General features: G+C 37.8%; 1 protein-coding gene across 1 annotated transcript in view; it reads right to left on the bottom strand.

The window, feature by feature from the left end:
• The window catches only part of LOC123264341, a 105,107-nt gene extending 91,243 nt beyond the window's left edge, over positions 1-13,864 (bottom strand). Inside the window, exon 1 of the mRNA XM_044727577.1 lies at positions 12,538-13,864. Coding sequence (XP_044583512.1) covers positions 12,538-12,766 — 229 coding nt within the window. The 5' untranslated portion in view covers positions 12,767-13,864. The remainder of the gene's footprint in view (positions 1-12,537) is intronic.
• Positions 13,865-14,216: the final 352 nt, after the last annotated feature.

Below are 14,216 nucleotides of genomic sequence, written 5' to 3'. Positions count from 1 at the left end.
ATACACTTCCAAAAATTCATCGACCATATATTTTTTTCCACAAATTCACAGCTCCAATACAACCAATTTTTTTTAACCATTTCAATTCCACTCAATTTAAAATAAAAAATTTTTTTCCCTAATCTCGGTGACGAAAATAGTATTATTATAAGCTTCGTAGCCTTTTGGTTGATAAGGTCCTTCTTCAAGCTTCGATGGGTACAATAAACTTTATTACAATGTGAGGTAGTTCCTCAGTATTTGCTTTTGATCTGGTTTTCATGTTTATTTTACGAGGGTACGCTCATTCCTTTCTCGAAATTGAATGTGATCTCCCTCTCGCTCATTGCTAATTTATTACACTGAATAAAATTATAAAAATCCAACGATCCGCTCCAAGCACCCTCTAAATTTTTCTTATTACCATTACCCTTATTTCAATCTTTTATCAAAAAATTTTAAAGTGTATATAAAAGCTCTATTTTTCTTCAGTGAATAATTTCTATTTTTTTTTTCTCATAAAATGGTGTTTTAATTTATTTACGTACTGTTAAATTACTTCCTATAATTAAGAGTCGATTGAATTTTGTAAAAAAAAAAAAAAAAAAAAAAAAAAATTAATATATATGGAAACTAAAATTATACTTAAAAGATAAAAAATAATTTCAAATTAAATTCACTTGTGAAACAAAAACTCTTCACTGGGATACGACTATAGTTTACTAGAGAAGGTATTCAAACGACTTAGAGAGACGTGCAAATGTGCTCGCACCAGATGGCAACCCGTAAGCAAATGAAAGAGCTCAAAAAAAAAAAAAAAAAAATAAAATAAAATAAAAAAATGTATAAAAAGAAATACCAACAGCTGAAATGAAAAATAAAAAATATAATAATAAAAGACAGTTGTGTGTTATGCCGAGAGCGAGGTTGACGAAAATAGGTACACGAGGTTGATGTTTGTCAGCAAGCTCCCAGCACAGCCGAGTCTCTACTCCCCCTTCCATCTTTCATTGCCCCCTTACCTCCCCCTGCGGCACGTAGCTTGCGAGTCCATTTTACTTTCTCCGTTCATCGTTTGTGTTTTACCTTTTTCGGGCGTTTTTTTCTCTATTTCGCGCCCTGTACACTCTACCTATTACTATTTTTATTATTACTATTATTATTTTATATCTTTATCTATTATCTTCCTCTCATTCTCGTTTTCCGCGTACCTGACGTCATTTTCGCACGTCAGTCTAGCCGCGGGAATTCCGACACGTGGATTTTTTTTTTTTTAATAAATCTTTTTGGATTTTTTTATCGGAAAAGGATTTTTTTTTTCACACTCCAATTTGCTCTTCTGTACGTCTCATACATGTCAAACTAAAAATATATAATATAGACATAAAAACGAAGGCATTCTAACGTAAAAGCTTCGGAATTTCATAGCAAAGCTTTAACACATGGCAAATTGCCAATAGAAGAAATTTCACACTGGAAATCTATTGAGCCACTTGGTGGATAAAAAATAAACCCGCTGGCGATTTCAATAAATATTTAAATGGGAGTCATTACTTTAATGAGTTTTTTCAGAGTAAAAAAAAATTTTTTTTTATCGACTAGATTTGCTACGAAATAAATAAAACGAAAAGATTATACAACTGTTATCTAATCTCTTACATATCTTATATAAATTTTTAATAATGATAATAATAAAAATTATAAATATCAATGTGGAGTTTATTTTGGTCGTAGTAACTCATATAACTTTTAATAAAGTTTAATTTTATTTTAGCGGTTTATTTAAAGATTTTCGATAAAACTATTTGGTAACCCGGTTCATATTAATGAATTTTAACTTCGAGCTTAATGGATAACTTTTTAATCATATTCTCGTGTGACAGTTAAATCTGTGCTGTTATTAAATTTTGAATGGATAATCGAGTTATCATATGCATTACCCGAGCTGATGCACTATAGTTCAGAATTATATAAAATAATCTTGTTGTGTTTTTATGTAAAATAGTTATTTATCCATTTGGAGAGTGCAGGGGGTGAAAATTAATTAAAATGACTAAATGAACAAAGAAAATTATTTTATTTATAAATTGAGTTTTTGGTATATTTGATGGGTGACTAAATTATTATTTTAAGTCTGTTTTTGACATCTTACATCGATTATAATTAATTTAAAGAGTATACAAATTTTGACACCGACAGATTAGATTTTTATTTTGTTTTGAGAGAAGTGAAATTATTATTGAAACGTCATAAAATTTTATCGTTTAAATCATGAAAAATTTTTTATTGAAATAAAAATAATAATAATACTACTAATAAAACAATCACTTGATTTTAATTGAAATTAATTTTTTAATTCTTGTAATAAAAAGAATAAAAATACATTTTTTTTTGTAATCAATTTTAATTAATATTCGATGCATAACATTTAATTTAAATAATTAATCAGCGAAGGAATTTTTAAGAAAAAAATTCATTAAATTCTAAAATACTTTATCGATCTATATGCCGAAAATTTTATTTCTGACTTATTTTATTTGAATTAAATATAATATTATCGTCTCGTATTCCGGTGACTGACATTAACTTTATACTTAAGATACTCTATCCGATGTTTAAAATAATATTCACCTTTAGATAAAACAAGAAATAGGTTAAGAATATTATTAGTTAAGTATTTGACCGACTAAAGTGACTGCAACTTATTAATTTATTAATATCATTGTCGGTTCTTCAGAAGTTGGCTATCTCTATTTCTAATTTCTAATTAAATTTTAACAATTCGAAGCTTTCTATAGACAATCATTTAAATTTTATAAATAAACTAATGACTTATTTGAAAATAGAGATTAATTTCTACAATAATCAGTTTTATTTGATTTTAATAACCTTGTGTACATTCAAAAAGAATCAAAAGTACGTTTTTATGAAATCACTCTGCGATTAAAGTGAATTTAGATTTTTTTTAAGCAGAGTAATATAAATAAAATAATTGAGTCATCAATTAGAATAAGAATGACATTTAGACCCATGATCAAAGACAATAATAAAATAAAATGTAACTATCACATCAGCAGTAAACGGTTTTATTTTTTTTCCTCACTTTTTAGAAGCTAATTTTCTTTTATTGTCAGCAAACAATTATTCAGATACATGTAATGCTGTTTGTTTCAATATTTCTTTTAATTTTTGATTGAAAATTGAAATAAAAATTTTTTTTTTATAACTTTGATTAAATAATTGTGCTAAATTTAAAATTTCATAGAAAAAATTTATGATTAATTAATTTTTAAGATATTTTTTATAGAATTATAGTCACTTGCTTTTTTTTTTTTTGTACTTAAAAGTTCAAAATTAACATTTTTTTTCTTTTAATAATTCTATTTTATTATACAATGAGAAAAAAAAAATTTTTATCTAGAAAAAAATTTAAGAATCGTTAAAAATAAATTTTGGTTTTTTGACAAAAGAATATCAATATCTATCATGATAATAAAATATTGGCATTAATTTTGATAGATTAACAAACAAATAGGTTCACTCGAATAAAACAAAAAATAATTCGATTAATCGATCAATTCTTGAGACAAGAAAATTTTTTCAAGAGTAGGGGGGAAAGGGGTCAATTGAACCATGGGACAATTGAACCACTCGACTTAAAAAATCGAAAAAATTGAAAAAACGCTTCATGCTCTCAGAATTAGAATCTAATATGTTAAACTCGGATATGATCAAAATTTGAAATCATTGCGATTAATAAATTTTGAAAAATTGAGATTTTCTTATTTTTAGGCATGTAAACTTTTTTTTCAGCTGGTGACAAATTGTTTAATAATATATCAATTTTTTAATTAATTGATAAAGTTTAAATTGTAGTAGTTGTATATTCTTATACTTTATAATCCTCAACTTTGTTTATAGTGATATAATAGTTTATTTGTTGCACGCCTCATAGCGCGAAGCGCGTGAGGTTGTGCTTTATACTCGACTCGTCAAGATCAAGCAATTTTGTGATCTTTAAATGCCTCTATCACAACCATATTACACTTATTCAATAATATAAGTAGATGTACACCGAAAAACACTTAAATAAAACCATCTTTTACTTTCTAAAATCATTTCATGTTGCTATTTTGAAAAAAAAAATATTTTGAAAAAAATTTTACGTGGACGTCCGGATGTCACCCCATTTTGGATGTACCAACGATTACTCCCGAACAAATTGATATTTCAAGACCGGACCTTTTTTATTAGTTTAAGAATTCGATGAACTGGGTCCGTATTTCATATCAGTGGCCTAGCTTATGTATTTTTTTTTAAAATTGAATTTTTATTAAAATTCACGGATACAACCGTACAAAGCCAAACGAACTTTTCTTATTTGTCACGTGAAAACTTTGGCGCCACTTGATCAAGCTAGATTTTTTTAGACTGCGTGCGCATATGACAAGAAAAAAGGGCGCCGATATTTAAAAAAAAAAATAAAAAATACTCTGTAAGAAATTACTTAATTATAATTTTTTTTTTTTTAATTAATTATACAATTAATTTTTGTTCAAATCTCCCTCTCTACTTCCCAGCCATTACCGACTAAAACCACTAGAGGCTTCTCTACCTCTCCACTTGGAGGCAGGTCAGGCGCCTGCAGAGCACCAGGGGCCCTCTGGCCGAGAATTGGAGCGCTCTCTCTCGCTCTCTTCTCGTGTGCTTTTTCTCGGATTGAATGCTTTTTTCAACTGTTCTTTTTCGCATCCATCTTTTTTTCATACTATAAAATCGCCGTTTTGCTTACTATTATAACTTTCTTTTGCTTAATCTGATTGCTTTTAATTAATTTAGTGTGTTTCAGATAAATTAACATTTTCGTGCAGTAATTACCGCTTTTTACAGTGTCGGCGGTTTTTGCCTTAACCACGTGCTAATCTGCTTCGCTTTTGATAACCACGCTGTGTTTTGCTTATCTACGTTTATTTAAACAATCCGCTATCAAATTAGTGAAATATTTAGTGTACTTTTGTTAATAAATATATAGTGTTATTTTTGTTAATAATTTTTGTATTTTTATTGAAATTGAACAAACAGAAACGAACCAAAGTCCCAGTATCTTTTATCTTATAAGATTTGAAGTATTATACAAAATGGTCCCTCGAGCCGGATTTTGGATAGTTTCGTTCAAATTTATCGCTTAATAAAAAATACAAAAATACTTTGAGTGAATTTTGTGTAGTTCCGGTAATCTAGTGCGCGTTTGGCAACTCCGACGCATTGCTGAGTACCTAAAAATGTACTGCGTTGGTGGAAAGTTAGATTGGGACCCTTAGTGCGAAGATCTACCTGTGTCATTCGTGTGCGCGTCGTAAAAAAGTGATTATTGGAATCAGGTCTCAACTCAAGGTCATCGCACTACATCTTCATCGCATCGAGCACGCAAGAGGATTCAATCTAAATTGTCAGTTCGTTCCTTTTATATCTCTCTTTATCGCTAACTTACTTCTTTTTCTCGAATTCATTCTCTTTCGATATCTTTCAGATTATTACGATGTCTGCCAAGTACCTACTGGTGTTCGAAACTCACATGGGTGCCCTCAACTCCATGGTCAATGAAGTCGGAAACGGCGAGCACAATCTGATCCAGCCAATTGACTGCGAAGTCAAGCTCGAGGTGCTTGAGTCTACGTGGAACAAGATTGCCGACGCCAATGACAAATTGACCAGTTGCAAGGATATTGATATCACCCACAATTACTTTAAAGAAGGTCGATTCACCAAGGCCGTTAATCGCTACGTAATGGTTAAATCTTCTCTCAAGCGCCGCATCGCCGAAATTGAACCTCGTGTGGTTCCTCTCTCGCCTCACAATCGCACTGCAAATGAGGCTACCTCCTTTCGTCCACAGTTGCCAACTATTCAACCTCCAAAATTCAATGGAGAGCTTCTTGAATGGCAATCATTCAAAAATAAGTTCTCATCCGTCGTCAACAAAGACGGTGTTAACGAGGTTGACAAGATGCACTATCTTCTCCAGAGCCTCCAAGGCACTGCATACTCTCTCGTCGCTAATGTGGAGATAACAGACACTGCATTCGCCACAGCCTGGCAAACTCTGACCACGAGGTATGAGAACAAGCGAGTATTGATCACGGCTCAACTCAACAAACTGTTTACCATACCCAAAATGGCGTCGCGAGCCGCTAAAGAGGTTAACAACGTTATCAACACCACTTCTGAGGTACTAAATGCCCTGAGGGCTCTCGGATCGCCAGTTGATCACTGGGATCACATTATTGTACATTATATCACTCAGAAGCTGGATCCTCAGACTCGAGAAGACTGGGAAATCACGCTGGGAGCGGCTACAGATTTCCCACCGTACGATCGTATCAAGAGCTTCCTGCTAGCTCGTGCACGAGCCCTTGAAGCCATGGAAGGACGTCTTCCAGTCAAACCACGTGACCCTAAGGTCAACAAAAAGTCCGCAGTGGTAGCAAACTCACCCACGGATCTAAGACATCATCTGCACATGTCCATATGACCAGTTCGACATCGCAAAACGTCACTATGGCCACTGGACCTCCTACAACAACTCAACCACCTCCTGGACAGATCGCTGGAGCATCTCCAAGACCACAACGTCCTTGTTCGTGCTGTGGTGAAGCACATTTCATCGTATCGTGCCCAGCGTTCCAAAGATTATCGCCCAAAGAGCGTCATCAGCTGGCTATCTCCAAGTCGTTGTGCCCCAACTGTCTTGGACCTCATTCGTTCGAGAATTGTCGTAGCCAAAAACGCTGTCGGTTTTGCCAAGCAGCGCATCATTCCATGCTACATGATTCTACGCTTCTCAGCTCAGCATCAACTTCATCTAACACAATGATGAATTCTCAATCTACTGCCTCTCAGCAGGTAGGTCAGAATACGTCATTCTGACTACCTGATGCATCATCTGCTAGCACGACATCGCCATCGCCTATCGTATTATCGCCATCGCCTATCGCATTATCGCCATCGCCTATCGCATTATCGCCATCGCCTATCGCATTATCGCCATCGCCATCGCCTATCGCCGCAACGACCTCGTCATTGCCTATCGCAGCATCGCTACTCTCTTCGCAACAAGCTCGTTCTTCGTGCAACACAGCCTCAGCATCAAGACCTCTGGTGTTGTTGGCCACAGCACAAGCCCTCATCGTATCGCCAACACATCATCCTCGCACAGTACGTCTGTTGATCGATCCAGGGTCAGAACTATCGCTGATTTCTCTGCAGCTCGCTCGCCAGCTTGATATGAAGCCTTCCAAAACGAGTATCCCGATTATTGGAGTAGGAAGTGTGCCTTCAGGATCAACGAAGGGTGCTGTTGACATCACTTTACGATCTAAGCATTCTGAAGACCAGATTGAGCTTCATGCGCACGTACTGCAGTCTCTTACCGTCGAACTGCCTCCAGTCGTCATAGCCAGTCAATCCTGGAACCACATCGCAGATTTGGAACTAGCAGATCCAGATCATCTATCACCAGGTCGGATTGACATCCTCATTGGAGCTGACTCTTATGGCTTGATTATCAAGCCTGGAGTTATCACGGGAAACCCCGGACAGCCTATCGCCATTCAGACTGTTTTTGGATGGGCCGTTCTTGGACCTGCTGGTCCATCTTCTATCACCACGCCTGCACATCAAGGTCACCTAATCTCAAACCTGCAGCTTCACGAACTCGTCTCGAAATTCTGGGAGCAGGAAGAAGTTCCAGCGTCTCACCAAGAATCTCTTAGTGCTGAAGAAGCCGAGTGTGAAGCACACTTCATCGCCACTCACTCTCGCGACAGCTCAGGTCGCTACATCGTGCGATTGCCCTTCAAACCCAATGCTCCTCCGCTTGGATACTCGAAAGGCATTGCACAACGTTCGCTATCTCGCATTCTCAATCGCATCGCCCAACAACCAAATCTTCATCGACTGTACACAGAGTTTCTCACCGAGTACGAGTCCCTGGGTCACATGGAGAAAGTTCAACCGTCAACTGCTTCAGACGTTGTCTATTACCTCCCTCATCACGGAGTGATGCGCAATAACAAAATTCGTGTGGTGTTCAATGGCTCTAGTAAGACAACATCAGGCTATTCGCTCAACGAACTGCTTCATGTCGGTCCCAAGACTCAGAATGACATCTTCGACGTGCTGTTGTATGTCCGTCGCCATCGCCTCATCTTTACAACTGACGTAGAAAAGATGTTTCGCCAAATTCTCATACATCCTGATGATCGCAAGTTCTAACGCATCTTATGGACTGATAATAACTCACAGAGCCAAGAGTTCGAACTTACCACAGTTACATACGGAACTACATCAGCTCCTTACTTATCAGGCCGCACCCTGAGACAACTACTGCTAGACGAAGGTCACGACTTTCCTTTAGCTGCTGAACCGATCGAAAGGGGAAGTTATGTCGACGACATTACTGGCGGTGCTGATGATCTCGACTCTCTCAATGCTATCGCAAAACAAGTTGAAGAAATGTGTCTACGAGGATGCTTCCCTTTGGCAAAGTGGAAGAGCAATCATCCTGATTTCTTCAAAATTAATCTATCTTATCAACCAGGTTCAGAGTATCATGAATTTAACGAGTCATCCTCCAAGATTCTGGGTCTAGCCTGGCAGTGTGCGCCAGATCTGCTCAAGTTCACTGGTCAGTCCTCACAAAAGGCAGCTATCACCAAACGCACCATCTTATCCGAAACAGCTCAACTGTTTGATCCTCTGGGCTTGATCTCGCCAGTCATCGTCCGCGCCAAAATCTTAATGCAAGATTTATGGCAAGAAAAGGTCGGATGGGATGATACTCTCACGCCGCAAATCATTCATCGCTGGACGTCGTTTCGTGATGAGCTATCTCAGCTATCTCAGCTGGCTATTCCTCGGTGGCTCAATCTACGCGCTGACAACTTGGAAGTCGAGATACATGGGTTTTCAGATGCCTCTCAAGCTGCAATGGCTGCTGCTGTTTACCTCAGAGTAACAACTTCCAACGGATCATCATCAGTAACTCTAGTCTGTTCCAAGACTCGAGTCGCGCCTCTGCATCGCCTCACAATTCCACGATTGGAATTATCAGCTGCTCTGCTGCTATCAAAACTGGTCTCTCGCGTTCAGTCGACTCTCCAGCTCCATCATGTTCCTGTCTCACTTTGGACTGACTCTTCGGTGACTCTAGCTTGGATCAACAGCGATCCAATGCGCTGGAAGGAGTTCGTGAAGAACCGAGTTCAAGCGATTCAGCAAACCTCGCCAAACGCCACCTGGAGACTTGTTTCAGGAAAGCAAAACCCGGCAGATTGTGCGTCTCGAGGTCTTACACCTGCACAACTTATTAATCACAGACTCTGGTGGTCTGGACCCGACTGGCTAGCCCAGCAGAGTCATCTCTGGCCATCGTTCACAGCATCAAACGATCAACTTGCCGACACCGAGATTCGCCCAAGTTCAGTACACACATCTACAAGCACCAAGCTGCCGTTTGATGTCCTATTCTACGAAGACAGACCTCTCACAAAACTGCTCCGTGTCACAGCCACGATTCAGCGAGCAGTGGCATGCTTTAAGAGAGTTTCTGGATCTAGCTTAGGCTCATCACCCCTAAATCCTGCTGATCTTCAATTTGCATTGAAGTTCTGGATCAAATCCACGCAGCAAATCTACTTCGCCAGTGAGATTCGAGTACTATTGCAAGGTAAGAGTCTTGCTAAATCTCACCCTCTCTCTCGACTTACAGCTTGGATCGACCAGACTGGTTTACTTCGAGTTGGTGGACGTTTACAAAACTCGCTACTCGATGAAGACGCCAAACATCCTCCAATCATGCCAAAGGATTCGGAAATCTCCAGGCTCATCATCGCCAACGCCCACACTCGCACGATGCATGGTGGAACCCAGCTGACGCTTGACTACGTACGTAGATACTGCTGGATCCTTGGTGGTCGTGCTCCTATCAAATCTTTCATTCATCGATGCGTCACCTGCACCAGGATACGTGGCATCCGTGCTCAACAACGCATGGGACAGCTCCCAGCTTCCCGTGTCACACCTTCACTGGTCTTTGAGCATGCTGGAGTCGATTACGCAGGCCCAGTGTCGCTCAAGTTCTTTCAAGGGCGCGGCACGCGCTCATATAAGGCTTGGATCGCAGTATTCGTGTGCTTTTCAACTTCTGCTACTCACCTGGAGCTGGTAACTGACTACAGTGCTCAAGGCTTCTTGAAAGCGTTCAGACGCTTCACAGCCCGACGAGGAATCTGCAAGACGCTCACCAGTGACTGCGGAACCAACTTTCAAGGCGCTAGCGTTATCTTGAAACGGTTGCTAGCTGGTTCTACCAAAGAATCGCAACATCTTCAACAACTTATTGCCAACGACGGTACAAAATGGAAGTTCAATCCTCCAGGAGCTCCTCACATGGGTGGCAAATGGGAAGCTGCCGTCAAATCTGTCAAGCATCACCTATCACGCATCAATTCGGACAAAATCCTCACGTACGAGGACTTCTCCACGCTTCTAACTCAGGTGGAAGCTGTTTTAAATTCTCGACCTCTCAGTGCTCTATCAGAAGATCCTGACGATCTCACAGCGTTGACTCCTGGACACTTCATTCGAGGAGCACCCCTTACGCTTATACCCGAGCCAACACTGGTCGACACCCCAGCAAACCGACTATCACGACTTGAGGACATCCAGCAGCGGCTTCAACTGTTCTGGTACCACTGGTCTGCTTCTTGCCTGAAATCTCATCAAACCATCTCCAAGTGGAATACTTCATTCAACGACATCGATGTTGGATCTCTAGTCCTGGTCACAGATGAGCGATATCCACCATCAAAATGGCCGCTGGGTCGTGTCACCCACACTCACCCTGGTAAGGATGATCTTACCCGAGTTGTCACCATCCAGACGGCTACTTCTACCTATACACGACCAATACACAAGTTGGTACTACTTCCTATTCCAAGACACGAGGAAGATTCTCATGACGTTGCTCCAGCCACGTCTCATCTACTTCTCCATCGAGCGGAGAAGGGGGGAGAATGTTCAAATCTCCCTCTCTACTTCCCAGCCATTACCGACTAAAACCACTAGAGGCTTCTCTACCTCTCCACTTGGAGGCAGGTCAGGCGCCTGCAGAGCACCAGGGGCCCTCTGGCCGAGAATTGGAGCGCTCTCTCTCGCTCTCTTCTCGTGTGCTTTGTCGGATTGAATGCATTTTTCAACTCTTCTTTTTCGCATCCATCTTTTTTTTCATACTATAAAATCGCCGTTTTGCTTACTATTATAACTTTCTTTTGCTTAATCTGATTGCTTTTAATTAATTTAGTGTGTTTCAGATAAATTAACATTTTCGTGCAGTAATTACCGCTTTTTACAGTGTCGGCGGTTTTTGCCTTAACCACGTGCTAATCTGCTTCGCTTTTGATAACCACGCTGTGTTTTGCTTATCTACGTTTATTTAAACAATCCGCTATCAAATTAGTGAAATATTTAGTGTACTTTTGTTAATAAATATATAGTGTTATTTTTGTTAATAATTTTTGTATTTTTTATTGAAATTGAACAAACAGAAACGAACCAAAGTCCCAGTATCTTTTATCTTATAAGATTTGAAGTATTATACAATTTTTTTCTTAAAAAATGATTGGGCGTTATGAGGCGTGCACTTTTGGATTTTCCAAACTTTTTATTATTTACTATTAATTGTTTTAAAATTATATGGGGTCAATTGAATCAGCAGTCCCGGGGACGATTGAACCATACGGAGAAGCATGGCACATGCGCGTGCACCTCGACTCTACGTGAAAAATACTCAGGCAAATAACCTAACAATTTGATGAACTGATTTTATAATGAAAATTATTTTTAAATTGATTTTTAATTTACTTAATATAATATATGTGCATTAAAAATGTGCAACAGTAGTATTAGCAAGTAACAATTAATATGTTATTTATTAAAAGTTCGGGTTTGAGTTTTAAATAGTATTGGTTCAATTGACCCCGAGCAGTGGTTCAATTGCCCCCGAGCGGGGGTCAATTGAACCATTCGACGCGTTAGGATAAATTAATAATTTTTTAAAATTCACGTTTATTGACTAATTTATGTATTGATAATGATAGTAGACTTAATAAACTACCATTCCAAGAGAAAAAAAATTATTATTTAATTTTAATTCGAATAGTAAAAAATTACTAAACTTTTTTTGGTTCAATTGACCCCTTTCTCCCCTAGTGTTTTTTTTCTCAGTGCAGTAAAAATAAATAAAAGTATTAAAACTTTTCACTTAATTTCATAAAAATCAATTCAATTTCACGAAAATGCACACAAAAAACATTTCAGACGACAGTACCATAATTTTCTCAAATTTCCTCTAAATAACAACAATAAATCCCTTGTTCCAAAGCAACCAGACCTCATAAACCAGAACTTCAAAAGAAATAACTTGATAAAGTTAATTCCATAAAGCTGTTCGGAATTTTTTTCCCCAGAATTTTATCATCTGAGTTTAACGAGACTTACCAAGAAAAACATCAACCAGCTGCATCCTCGGACTAGTCTTGGGCTGAACAACGAAGCCCCTCAATCTCCCTTGAGCAACGCGGACCTCTTTAGTCATTCGATCTTCGTCCCAGTTCTGGTGCCGATGCCTTTGATGTCCAAACGGATTGTAAGGGCCATAAAAGTCACGGTGTTCTGACAGTATTTGGGTGCATGACACCAGGATTATCCCAATTATTTCCAGCTTCATTTTTGATGTAAACTAAATCCACTAATTAACAGGACTAATTAATTCAACCACCAATTAATTACTAACTGAATCAATTAATCAGCCCATAGATGAACAAATAATACAAATCAAAATCAATCGCCGTTCCTCTGACACATTTATTACATCGATGCGTAAATTTATTCATCATAGCATAAATATTGTAGACGTAAATGTTTTCAGGTCAGTTCATAATACGAAAGTCAAAGAGACGGAGAGTGGATGAGAGGAGAGAAGAGGAAAGGAAGATCTGTTCTCCCTCAGCCGTAGCTTATGCTTCTGCTATTGCGATGATATTCTTAGCACACGTGTGGCAAACAAGGGTGAACGTACGTCGCGTCGTTGTCGTTGTCGTTGTCGTTGTCGTTCTCGCTAGATATAGACCTTAGTTGGAACCCACCAGAGAAACCAAGACGGGGCAAGAGCGAGAGAGTAAACACATATCTTGCCATGATTTTGACGCAAATAGAAGTCGCTGTGTTGGTAAACTTGAGTATATTTGGTAAACGCAAGACCAAACGTGAGTAGTTCCTCTGTGTGAATGTGAATGTGTGTAGTTACTAGCTATTAGCTAGTAGTTGGAACTACAGCAAACTCCTTTTCATTAAGTCATGACAAACGTTTTCTCAGGCGGTTCGAACGCTAATTTTCACGCAGCCATCAAATTTCAAAAGTTACTCTCTCGCACCCAGCAACGATTTTCAAGCTTGCGGTTCCGCCTCAAGTTTATGTTTCCGAGTTGGTATTTTCAAAGCCTCCAAGTCAACAAACTTCACCGAGTTAACAACTACAAGACATTACATCCGAGTCAACTTAAAACTTTGCTATCTTAAAACTTTGTCTTTACTTTTGTCGCTCCTTTTTTGTAGGTTTCCCGAGCTAATGTGAGCTTATGGCCGGCTCCACTGTCACTGAATTAAAAGTATAAGACACTTGGGTTGGATCATATTCACTGACGATTCATAGTCTCTATGTAATGTAAAATTTTCACTTTTATCAATGAGACACTTTGATGAATTAATATCTTCTGAAAAAGGATATTTGTTGGGTTTTTTTGGGCGGAACAATTGAACGAATTAAGTTTTTGTTTTTTGATTTTTTAATTTTTGTAATAAAAAATTTTGTACTTGTAATTTTTTTTAAGTCGAGAAAAATTAGTAAAGTTAAAATTTTTTTTAAGGTTCGAAAGTATAAAAAGTTTTATTTGGCAGTTTTTTCTATAAATGTTTTTAATAACATTATTTTTTTTTCTTAAGAGAACACGGAAAAAAGAAAACTCGAAAAATTACAGTATATAATGCAACGGGTGCTTCGTGATAAAAACTGGAAAAATTACAGTTTCAGATTGTAATTATACTACAGATTTTATAAGAATTATATTGTAAAATGTAATATTTACATTGAAAGCTCTGAAAATTAAATTCAAAAATTG

The sequence above is a fragment of the Cotesia glomerata genome, linkage group LG4 (assembly GCF_020080835.1).
Source record: "Cotesia glomerata isolate CgM1 linkage group LG4, MPM_Cglom_v2.3, whole genome shotgun sequence".
Taxonomy (NCBI): domain Eukaryota; kingdom Metazoa; phylum Arthropoda; class Insecta; order Hymenoptera; family Braconidae; genus Cotesia; species Cotesia glomerata.
Note: the sequence above shows the minus strand (reverse complement) of the source record. Positions and strands in the feature narration are given on the sequence as shown.